The 12,081-nt window shown below is 48.5% G+C and overlaps 3 protein-coding genes across 3 annotated transcripts; 1 reads left to right on the forward strand and 2 right to left on the reverse strand.

The window, feature by feature from the left end:
• Positions 1 to 976: 976 nt before the first annotated feature.
• Positions 977 to 5,287, forward strand: GGS22DRAFT_191076 (uncharacterized protein; the record flags this gene model as incomplete). The annotated part of the gene is made up of 3 exons (XM_047965073.1): positions 977 to 1,576; positions 1,626 to 5,078; positions 5,132 to 5,287. 3 exons carry the CDS (start codon positions 977 to 979, stop codon positions 5,285 to 5,287), a joined length of 4,209 nt encoding a protein of 1,402 aa, XP_047816321.1.
• Positions 5,288 to 6,259: 972 nt separating this feature from the next.
• GGS22DRAFT_45126 (uncharacterized protein) lies at positions 6,260 to 8,715 on the reverse strand. The gene is made up of 5 exons (XM_047967113.1): positions 7,953 to 8,715; positions 7,793 to 7,879; positions 7,601 to 7,735; positions 7,365 to 7,536; positions 6,260 to 7,252 (listed from the first exon to the last, which is right to left on the reverse strand). Exons 1-5 carry the CDS (start codon positions 8,235 to 8,237, stop codon positions 6,573 to 6,575), a joined length of 1,359 nt encoding a protein of 452 aa, XP_047816322.1. The 5' UTR covers positions 8,238 to 8,715; the 3' UTR covers positions 6,260 to 6,572.
• An 865-nt stretch (positions 8,716 to 9,580) lies between these two features.
• GGS22DRAFT_195765 (uncharacterized protein) lies at positions 9,581 to 11,063 on the reverse strand. Its single transcript, XM_047965714.1, has one exon. It carries the CDS (start codon positions 10,866 to 10,868, stop codon positions 9,654 to 9,656), a length of 1,215 nt encoding a protein of 404 aa, XP_047816323.1. The 5' UTR covers positions 10,869 to 11,063; the 3' UTR covers positions 9,581 to 9,653.
• Between the last annotated feature and the right edge of the window lie 1,018 nt (positions 11,064 to 12,081).

Raw genomic sequence — 12,081 nt, forward strand, 5'->3', positions numbered from 1 at the left:
GTTTAGTATTAGCGTGCTCGAACTTACTCTTGCGTTTAACCACTTTGACCCATCTTTCACTACACTCTGCACCTTCTGTACCCTCTGCCCTGCCCTCTGCACCCTCTCGAACTTGCTTAGGTGCTAACTTCCCTAACTCTTTTGTTAACTCTCCACTTTGCTTCGTCGGGTCTTAGTGGTGGATGCTCAGGGTTCTTCCATCTTGGACCAAATTGATCCGTCAAATCCATCCAAACTTGTCTCTTCCCATCTCAATATCCCAATTCCATCCAACCTTCAGGCGAGACCTCACCCGACCACGAAGAACCCTCGAGCCTGCGACGAGTACAGCATTCCTTTGGCTTTTATTCCTTTTGATCGGTTTTGCAACGGCCTCTTTTCAATTGGACTCGTTGTAATCGGAATTCCGATAACGGGACAACATTGCATACTACTAGGTACCTGCTCAGGGAGTTAGCAGGCTGAACTTTTAGCAAACACGCACGCCACTGCTCTGCTCTATACTTACCGCAACTTTTCACCGATACTTACTAGAACGTAACCCGCCGCCACGGCACGCTATTCCGAGCCACGATCACCAAACATTTCGAATTGTCAATTAGATATCGAGTTTCATCCTATTTCATCATCATCTAACTAGTACCCGAAAATTCAATTTGGAACCTTGGATTTACCGGCATCCACTAATAGATTCGTCTTCAATTAAGCTAATACTGAAGGAGTCATCATGTTGCTATAGCATCCACAACTACATCGCATCACACTGTTGGACTCGCTGGATATTGCACCTCTACGGACGGTCATTTGAGGTTGTCCTATTGCTGAGACACCAAACACCAAGATACAGACATCGTATAGTCTGAACTACGATTGGAATATTTCGTCGGTTGGGGTTGAATCGAATAACGCCTCACCTCGCAAACTACTACTTACTATAGTGCGCCCTCTGCATATCGAAAAAATCTAGTACCGAGCTATGTCATCCAAACCGCCACTTTTCATTCCAACGAATCCGTTGGGTTCCGATTCGGATATGCCCTCTTTCGCCGTTAATCACGAATTCGAACTGTACGATGCGGACGATGCCGGCCACCCTACTGGAACAATATTCGATTTTACAACTGGCGAGCTACTCGACCCGACCATGTTTGGGGAGTCTAGTAAAGTGTTCTCTTCCGGTCCCGGACATGTTTTACAGCCCAATTCGAACAGAGTGGCGCCTGGCTTTTCGTCTATTCCGTCCCACCGTGGCTCTTCCTCCTCATCTTCGTCTAGAGCAAGCGGGAACACCAACTCGCCGAAGACTAGTAATTCTTCGACCGATGCGATGGTGACCGATGAACCCTACTCGGGATGGAATCTCGAAAATGACGCCAAACACAATGATTCGAACTTTATGTTCGATACTTTGGACCCGTCGACTATGGACATGTCCGCAGTTTTCGATTTTGATAGCGCTTCGAGTAGTCCGAGTCCCCCAACGAATAATGCCGTGCAAGATCTATCCGCATCAGGAAATGTTGTCCTCAAGGCCCCCGCTGCTAAGAGAATCAAAGGGCATCACAAGGGACAATCGGTTTGTGTTTACCTTCATAACTATTCTACTCTGACTAATTAATAATTAGCAACATTCTCTAACGAAGTCGATGAACGGGTTGAAGACGAGTACTTCTAGAGAAGGTTCTCCTATGTCAAGTATCGCGGCTAGCCAGGAACCTTCCCCGTCAGCGATGTTTAAAAATTCGCCGTCCCCTGACATTACTGCTAATCACTATCATGGCTTGCCGAATATGAGTATGACACCGGTCTGGCCACCGATGGCAGGCCTGCAGACCAATGGCTCGGCTCCCCAGGTGAGACAAGATTCGATGAACCTCTCGGCTCCGACCCATAGTCTTCCGTCCTACTCGCCCCATATGAATCTCCCTCGGCCGAGATTGGTAGTTCAGCCCACGCCTCTCAAATCAAGGGTGGAGACTCAAATACCAATCAAGCTAACCCTCCACCACTTACCCCCGGGTATCAAAAGACTTCACCTGCCAACCCATACGATATCAAAGCCCAAATTGCTTGCAAAGCCTGTAGCGGTGCGGTCTCCTGACATGCTCGAATTGTATACTATGTTAGTCTGCACTAGCGCTATGCAGGACCCGGTCAAGCTCCAGCGTGCGTTCAAGCGAGCCGCCGTACTTCAGCATGACTTCCATGGCCCGAAACGACCTAATGACAACGAAGATGAAGAGTTTAAGCCTCAAAACGGAGGCGAGGTGCGAATATGTGCTGGTTGTATAACTCGGGAACGTAAGCGCGCTGGCCGTAAGAAACATAAGAAGCCAGAGGAAGAGGAGCTGTGGAACCGATACGAACACCAGCGAGTCATCGTTTTTAATACTCAGGAAGTTAAAGAGTGGCAAGCTGTTACTCCCCACATGGCCGATCCTACTGGAGCTGGGTTGCCTGACCTTTCCGTTCCTGAAGGTACCGTCCAGGTAGATGCACCAATGCGTATTGCGTGCTATTGCCGCCATCATGGGGAGAAGATGGGATTCCAGGTCATCTTTACCATGAAGGATTACAAGGACAATGTCGTCGCTCAACAAATCTCATCGTCGATTATGATTACTGATGATCACAAGACACATCTCCCCGCGACATCTGCAACACAATGTCCCAATACTTCTGCCCCACCTTTAGGAGTTTCCCCAATGCATAGCACGAACGATGTCAAATCAGCCGAGGCCCAATTGATGTTCCACTCGTCGCAATCAGCCTCTGATCTCCAAGGATTAGCTCAAAACGGAACTTTCGCATTCCCTCCTGTTCCAGTCAACAACAACCCTCAACCTGCACCAGCCTCTGCACCATCTCGTAACCTATCCAGGCAGGGGTCACCAGCTAGCCCTTCAGGTCCCGTCTCTAAAAAGAGAAAGGCAAGCGGTTCCATGAAGCTTCCGAGCGGCCTAGCAATGACTAGACTCGAGACAAGTCAATCACCGCCCACAATGCCTCTAGGGCCACACAACGAGTCAGCCGTGACATCTGCAGCTACATCGCCATTCTCACCGAATATGTCAACTTTCCCAATGGCTACGGATCCCTTATTTTCTCATGGGCAACAGGCAACCCTTAACAACATCGGACAGCATTTCCCAACAGGTCCCCCTACGCCTAACAGCAACAGCCCTGAGCTCATGTTCCCCTCGGGAAATAGGAATCTAAGTCTCGACGTGAGTGCTCAGATGTTCTCTGCGCCTACATCAGCCCATCCTAGCCGTGCCCCCAGTCCGAACCGGCTAAGGAATGAGATCCAGAACATCCCCCACGCTCCACTTGGTCAGAATATGTTCAATGCATCTGCGATCATGACTTCAAATAGAGTGCCACCACCAATGATTTATAAGATCATTCCCAGCGAAGGTCCAAAGTCAGGTGGTGTCGAGGTGACAATTCTCGGCAGCGGTTTCACTAATGGCGGACTCGAGGTCATGTTTGGAGAACAGAGGGCAGCTACAACTACGTACTGGGGCGAGACATCGTTGGTTTGTCTTCTGCCGCCGTCCCCCACTGCGGGGATAGTTCCCGTATCGATCAGGCAGCCTGGCGTGGCTCCCCAGCACTCTTTCACTGGTAACCAGCAGCCACTGTTCCGCTATGTCGACGACGACGAACATCGTTTAATACGTACAGCGCTCACCGTTTTAGGCAATAAACTAGGTGGGAAAATGACAGATGTCGCAGATATCGCAAGAAATATTATCTACGGGTCTGGTGGGTCTGGAAACGGCAGCTCTTGGGGTCCTTCCCCCGGAGGATCCCAAACCCCTAACACCAACTTCAACAGCCTCGAGCAAGACCTCTCCGAGTCCCCAGAATTGGGACTTCTACGTGTTCTTGAGTTGATTGATCTAGATGACAGCGCCAACAAAGCGAAAATCAATCTAAGGAGGTCAAGTGGACAGACAATGCTTCATTTAGCTTGTTCTCTAGGACTTGCTCGCTTCGTCGCCGGGCTTCTATCTCGAGGGGCCAATGTGGGCGTGCGAGATAAGGGAGGCTTCACTCCGCTACATATGGCGGCGATGAACAACCACCCGGAGATTGTCCGGCGCCTCATCATGAAAGGGGCCGACCCGAATATGCGAAGTCTTTCGGGTCTTACTCCAGCTGACGTTGCTCGATCTAGCGACGTGCTTCGCGTACTACGACAAATCGAGAATCACTCCAGATCCCGAAGCAACGGATCTCTTCACAGCAGGGCAAACAGTGCTACTTCTCTCAAATCGTTGTGGGATCCGCCCTCAATTACTCCGGCGGCACATCGTGAGGAATTCATGTCTGACGACTCAAGCTCAGTCGACGACAGTAATGACAGCGATCAAGATTCATCAGAAGATAGGGATAGCGATGAAGAAAGCCCCGATTGGCTAGATATGAGACGATCAAGCGATGGAGATGCTGCCCCCGCGTCGCCGAGTGCAGCAGTAACCGCACTGCGAGAACAGTTTGGAGCGCAACTCCAGCAGTGGCAACATTCCATGACGATGCATTTCCAGAATCTAGCGCAACTTCAGATGCCGCACATGCAAATGCCGCAAATGCCAACTTTGCCACCCGTCTTCCCGGATTACCAAGCCTACCTGAACTCAGCACCCGTCGTACAGCGTATTAGTTCCCTTGTACCCAATATCCGAGGTTCGCGTCCCGGATCCGCCGAAGACCAACCTCCGCAGGATGCTCACGCTAGACGATGGGAGCTGCCATTCTTCGGTGCCAAGGAGTCGCCACCTCCAGCCTATGATACTATCTTCCCAGGAAGCGCACCGGCCGACTTCGATACTAAGCAAGCCTCAGCAGCCGCAGCCGCGGTCGATTTCGAGGCTGACAGTAAATGCGCTACTCTTTACGACCAAGCTATTGCGGAGACGTCTACGGAAGAGTCAGAATCACAGGAAGTGCCCGCGCTACTTGAGATCGGACGCAAGCGCAACATCACCAAGGAACAGCAAGAACACCTGCAACGAGCTCATGCTCAGAGACTCAAGACCGGCAGCAGTGACAAGATGCTGTGGTTCGTCTGGGTAAGTAACTCGAAGCCCCTTTTATGAGGCAACGATACTAATTAATTCGATAGATCCCAATTCTGGTGTTCACCCTTGGTGCGATGCTAGCCAGCGTTGCCCCTTCTCTAGCATCTTGCGGTTCTACTGTCATCAAAGCCTATACTGACTTCGTTGCCAATCCGCGAGAAGTTACGCGAACAATCGCGGATGCTCTAAGAGCTAACTAATATTGTTTTCTTATTCACTCACTCGCTATATAACTTCGTTTTATTTTATTCTACTTTAACAGCACAAATATGGAGATTAAAATCTCAATTACATGTAAATTCCTTGTATAGCACTATTACCTTAAGCCGGTTGGTCTACGCGGCACATCAATTCGGCATGAGAGCGGGATAGCACGAGCTAAAAAGGTAGATCTCTATATATATATGAGAGTCTGCAGGTGTGGGAGCAAGGCGTTGTAAACTTGTTTTCTAACGCGAGGGGGCAGGTGAAGGCGCCCCTCACGGGGAATATTCGTTATATTCCTGGAACTGGGTGGGATGATCTAGTCAAGGACGCGGTATCCTTCAACGGTCCAGGGAATTAGAATGAATAGGTTGCTGGGAATGAAATTGTTCCAGCTAGTTCGATGCTGCGTGTATTTGTTTTTATGTTGTCGTAGCGCGTGATGTTGAGAGGTGCTAAGTCATGTATAATGTCACCATAGGTATATAACGATATACCGTATATTACATCGATAGCTTTATTCTTGCGAGAGTTTCGTTGACTTTGTGTCTGTTAGATTATTAGAAGCATTTTGAACACCCCTGTTCGAGGTTCATATTCCTGGATAATGATTCAGATTAGCAGTGGAAGCGGCACTCATCATCGGTTTATGCAATTCTCTTTCTGAGGTTCTCGACCTAGATAAGATTACGTAGACATCAAGAAGCGACTAGGGAGGTGAGATGATAAGGACTTTTATTACACCCAACTTGTTTGATGACTTCGTGGTAGCGAGGTGGCAGTGCCGTTCTGCATTACGCGGCCCGGGTCCAACGGCATACGGTGATAATAGAGGAAATACAACACCCATGGGTACCTACGAAAACCACGTAGACCAATGAATAGGTAGGTAAGGAACTCTCGTCAGCATCACCGGCAAGGGAGAGATTACTCCGAGTCATGTCAAATTGTCAAGTTTTCAAGTGTTAGGTAGATGCGATAGGCAATTCATCTCAATTCCTCCCGGGTATATACAACAGTTCCATAAAGCGGTGATGATGGTATCGATACTAAAATCCAAAAAAAAAATTCTTGGTAAACACGCTGTTTTCCTATTCCTGTCACACACGTAGGTCATTTTACCTCCTTTCCTGAAAATCCAATAAGCAATAAGTACTCGCTGGGTCCTTCCTTTCACCTGTTAACATTCCCCCCTAAACATTAGGTCCGTGCCTGGGTAGATAGATAGATAGATAGATAGGTGGGGTGGATAGGTGGGTGAGTAGGTAGTTATATCTCCATCTACGTCAACAACGAAGCCGTCGTCTTCCCGAAAAACGACATATCCCGATCAAGCTGCTGCTCGACCCACTCGGGCCAAGCGTTATATGGGCGGTGTTCGGCATCGACCTGGCGATTGAGATACTTCAACCAGCGCGAGGTCCCGAGATCGACGCCGCCGCCTCCACCCCGCGGCTCCTGCGCCCGCAGCTGGGTCTCGGCCTGTGTGATCGGCGCCATCACCTGCTTCAGCGCGATCCAGTGCGCGGATAACACGGCGAAGACCTGCGAGCTCGGGTCGATTAGATGCCGGAACCGCTCGTGCGGTAGCTGGATCCACCAGCCGTAGTGCTTGCACAGGATCTCGTACGCCAGGTACGAGGATGTGGGCAGCGCGTTCGCGATCCCGATTAGGTACCGCCGATACTCGATTTCGAGCTCGTGCTGGCAGAGAGGTTCGAGGGCGTGGATGGATTGTGCGGCGGAGAGGATGAAGGAGGTGCGGATGGGTGGGATGGCTTGGATTATGGGCTTGAGGAGTTTCTGGGGGTCGGATTGGTTCAGGTTTGTGAAGAGTGGGCGTGTGCCTTTGGTTAGCATTTGCATGGAGACCAGCACGATGCCCCGCACGAAGGTCATGAATTCGGTCATCCCGTCGTCGAGGATTACGGATTGGAAGGTTAGTGCGAAACAGGTCGCCACTGGGTTGGGTTGGTTAGTTAGGTTGGATCGGGGTTGTTTTTTGGAGGAAGGGGATGGGTGAGCTTCTCTCATGGTGGTGGACTGGATAGATGATTAGTTCATGGCACATACCAAGGGCGTTCCCTTCTTCAAAGCTGTTCGATTTCGGTACCTCGTTTAAGGTCTTCTTGATAGCTTTGATCGCCTTAAGCCGATGCATCATGGCGAATGTGAGTAGGCTGGAGTCATTCTGCATGAGATCAGACGCTGCGAGGCCTAGTATCGCATGCATAAGATATTCGTGCTATCGTCGAAAGGTCATCAGCCCTACCCTCTTCATACATAGCTAGTTTTGCTGAGGTACGTACAGTCTGTGATAGGCATGGAATCTCGTGGGTCCAGATGGACTCATTCCCTAGGGGGTGGTTAGGGAAACAGGTGAATAGGAAATGCTGGAAGAACCGCATATCCTGCAAGCTGAAAAGAGGGATTTGCTGTTGCGGCTATTTTCATGTTAGCCGGAGTTGGAGATAGAGGTCGACGCCGATGCGAATTCATACCTGGTGGACGACTTGGGGTGAAGTTGGATATTTACACTCTAGCCCTGTCTTCACGCAATGTCCGCATTCTGGCCGGGTTTCTTGACACTATTTCCTTCTATGTTAGTATTCGAACGGCATTTCTCATGAGTCTCGGATCTCGAGTAGATAAGAAACGTACCTTAATGCGACGCCTTTTACAATTGAAACAACCTCTTCGACTCTTAGTATGACCCCTTCGTTCTAATCTCTGCTTCTGAAGCGAGTTGCGTGTAGCGAGCGCCGCCGTGGGAGACGGCGCACTCGCCATACCAAGATCATCGTCCAATGCGGATGTCGAGCCCGCAGCCTCGCCGATAGCACCGTACCCGGCATCATCGCCGCCGAGGAAGTTCGAATAAGTGTAATCTTCCCCGCTATCCATGAGCGGGAGTATCATAGGTTGGTTGAGGTTCGACGGTTCCATCTCCGACTTCTACCTTGATTTTCTCAATTGTTGGCTGTCGACTGAACATCCCATCGATGAGGTCGGAGGTCGTAGAAAATACAAATGAGACAACGACATTCCCTCAGAAAGCATTGACCTCGTTCGAGACTTGGCTCCTGGGTTTCTAGTAAGCTTCTAGAAATCGAATCTGGTAGCGCCAAGGTAGGTCGAAATGTTGATCTGCCAAGCGGACGAGGTTCAGCCTCAGCTCGTCCGAACAGGCCAATCACGTGCGGTCCAGATCGTGGCCATGCCCTGCTAGAGACTCAACAAAGGAGCACGATGACGGCCTGTGATTGGTTATGTTTCACCCCAATCGTAAGCTGGACTGAAGTCCCTCTATATAGGCCTGGCATATATTCCCGGGTTTCTCACGCTTCATGTTCTTTTGTCCCTCGTTACCGCATTAGGGAGTTCCAGCTGCTGAACGGAGTTTCGATGTCGCATTGGGTCAGACCGATGAGGCTCTTCCTTTTACATAGGAGTGTTTCAATAACATCTGGACTATGGCTCCGAGATTTGAAAATAGTGGGTAATTCTGCAGCTCGAATAGTGAGCGGAATTTGCCGCTTACGTTGCTGACGACATGACATGGTGATATTAGTTGTGGCACATACTAAGCACCAAAAGAGAAAAGGAGATGCCGAAAGGTTCAAGTTTGCCTGCGAGTACCTAGATTCGAAACGGTACCTCCAAAAAGATGGAAACAGCTTAGCTCGGAATATCTTCACAACGACAGCTAGCTCTAGTTATCAATCCTCTACGCAAGACATTCAGCACTGTCGATCAGCGCTGACCGCCACAATGCCAACCCCGGACTTACCTGATTAACGCAAGGAACACAAGGTACAGGTCGATCTCTTTTTGAGAAAAATACCTGTCAAATATGATATGTCGATGCTAAGTAAGTTGCTTTGATCTCGTCTAAATAGTACCGTTCAACTTCTATAAAACAAAAGATCACAAACCCCTGATTAGTATCGATTAGTATAGATAGGTGCCTTACGTTTTTAAATTACGTACCTACCTATACCTTGGATCAATCTTTAGGTACTTGATCTATCCTTTGAGACCCCTATAATATACCCAGTATTGATAGTATGTATATCGTAGAAAACTTAGTCAAGGCCGGAACAAGATTACGTGATGGCCAATACTGACAATCTCTCGACTAAAAAAAAATCAATTAGATATTATCTAAATATTATCACTGATAGTAAGTATCAAATTTCCTCGTAAATCATCTCGCCCTATCCCAAAACCAATCTTTCTCAGCACTCAACTATTATCCTCCTCGGAGCAGCGCTCCTATCCTATGCCGAGGACCATACTAACAGCTACCCAAATGAAATACCTCTATCAGGCTCCCGGGGATATGGCATAGTCCCGTATCATTTATTTTTCAGATGGGGTGCGTACTTTCAAGTGACCGCGCATCGCTGTCCACTCTTCTACCATCTGTTCAGCTTCTTTATAGTCTTCGTTGGAGCGTATGTCCTCGACGGCGAAGCGGACAAGCCGTCTCGCAAGCCTATATGCCGGGGCATAAGCGAACATGAGATATTTCTGGCCAGCGGCTTCCTCAAAGCGTCGCTTTAACTGCCGTGCTTCCGGTGTTGGTGGCATTGCATTGGCCTGGCTCTCGTCTTGATAGCCACCGTTGTTCCATGCCCATAGCCACATAGGTGGTTGGCAACCCATGAATTGAGGGACGAAGACGGAACTGTCCCAATCGAGAATACCAGAGATGATAGGTCGCGTTGTATCAGTCGTTGGATTGACAAGTATGTTGCGCGGCACTAGGTTAAGATGTGCCAAGGAAGTATGACAGTCTCTAAACCACCCTCCGGCTTTCATTTCTGAAGCCACTTGACATAACTTATCCCTGAGTCTCGGCCAGGAATTATTGCCCGGCAGTGGCTCGTCCAAGATAACCCATCGCTTTAGGAAAACATCAACTAAACATTTATGAACATCTGGAGCCGTAGGTGGATTGTCGTAGCTACCGTTGAACTTCTTGATTTTACCTTCTAACGGTACGATCCGGAGTGGTGAAGTGCCACTCCTAGACAGCGTTAAGAAACCGGGCGTATCGCTACGTGTGGCCAATAGTTCATGGTAGACACAACCAAGCTCCCGTGCGACTCTACACCGCTGTTCATGTGTGAGGCTTGAGTATGACGATAGCAAGTTAGTTCCGGGAATATAGTCCTGAATGATGAACTTTGAACCGAGAATATTGTCGGACGTCTTGTCGAAAGTAAGAATTATCGGGGCAGGAATTTTGCCATGTAGACGTAGAAATCGAAGATTAGCAACTTGACTATTCAATTGTCCAATATCGTACTTAGGGATGCGTATGACGTATTGCTCGCGAGACTCGGGTTTCCCGACCGGCTGTCGAGATACCTTGATAATTCGATTTTCTTCACCTGACATCTGTTCCACGGTGATTTCTTCGGCGGTTGCATAGGGCCATATTCTTTGAATGACAAAGTCAATGACGCGAAAGCGAAATGTGGTAAATGATTCTTGGTCGTTAAAGATGATGGATGAAACGTCCGATTCTACGTCGGAATCGGAATCCAACCACGATTCATGGGATGCCATTGTGTTGGCCCGGAGTCCGGATCCACGGGTACGGTACCGAGCCGATCGGAGTTGGTGATATTGTGGGGCCGAACTTAAAGGGTGTATGCAGAAGGAACGGACACTGTCGAATAATTGCGCTGGAAGGTAACAAGCTGGTGTCCGGTTTGATGGGTTGAAGGAAAGAACGTATTAGCTCCATGGCTTTTTAAATTGTTATATATTAAACTGCTGCCAGTAAATTCTGCTGATGTTCATAAGGATTAAGGCGTCTATATGAAGCTATGTTACTAACTGCGAGAATCAACCTTTTTTCTTACTTTTACTCGGGACGTTACGGCCAACGAATGATTCACGACAATTCCCCTATGTGATTTTGAAAACTTGGTGACTTCTGTATAGAACCATGAACATGGCAAGAGTCGTGATGTCGTCTTGAAGTTTTACCTACCTAGGTACAATTCGAAGTCACATGTCGAGAGCATCGGGTTTTAACAATGAGGAAATAGAAGACCCCACCTAACTAAGACAGAAAATATTATTGTTAACAATGACCTTGTGTTCCCAAACCCATCACTCATGGTTGGTCAGACGAAGTCCGGAAGCTTTGAAGAGCCAAGACTTTATAATGCGGTCAATCGCTTCCGCGACCCTCTGTCGAGGAAGGACAACTTTATATTATCCATTCGGGAGGACCAAGACAAGAGTTGTTGGAAAACGGTGCGCATGCGAATTCCCGACGGCCCATGGCAGAAGAACTGGAATTCCCCACGCAGCCTACGGCACAGTCTTCACTTTAAATTCCGTATCACTTTTAAACGGTAGGTTGGATATAAAAAGAGAATTCAACCTGAAGCTCTTATTGCGTGACGCGTCCGAACGGCTTTACATATGAATTTGTCTTAGATAATAACTAGGGCTGACCTAGGTAAACGAAAACTATTTCCGTCAACTATTTGTGTCAAGAAATTGCGAGGATAGGGACCTAGTCTAACTAATCTCGACCGTTGGTTCGGGGAAGCTGATAGGGCATCGGACCAAGCCTCATGTCTCTCCACGAATCAATTAATACGGTAAATTAGTCCCTCTTTTCCAGACGGGCTTGATCCGAGCCCTGGAAGCCGGGGAAAATCTGATGACTTCGCGCACAATATGCATTCCTAAAAAGGAAATCATTGTTAATAAGGAATCAACCAACAAGAAAGACAGCAAGAGTCGATTCACTCAATTCGCA

The sequence above is a fragment of the Annulohypoxylon maeteangense genome (genome assembly GCF_022496945.1).
Source record: "Annulohypoxylon maeteangense strain CBS 123835 unplaced genomic scaffold GGS22scaffold_15, whole genome shotgun sequence".
Lineage (NCBI taxonomy): Eukaryota > Fungi > Ascomycota > Sordariomycetes > Xylariales > Hypoxylaceae > Annulohypoxylon > Annulohypoxylon maeteangense.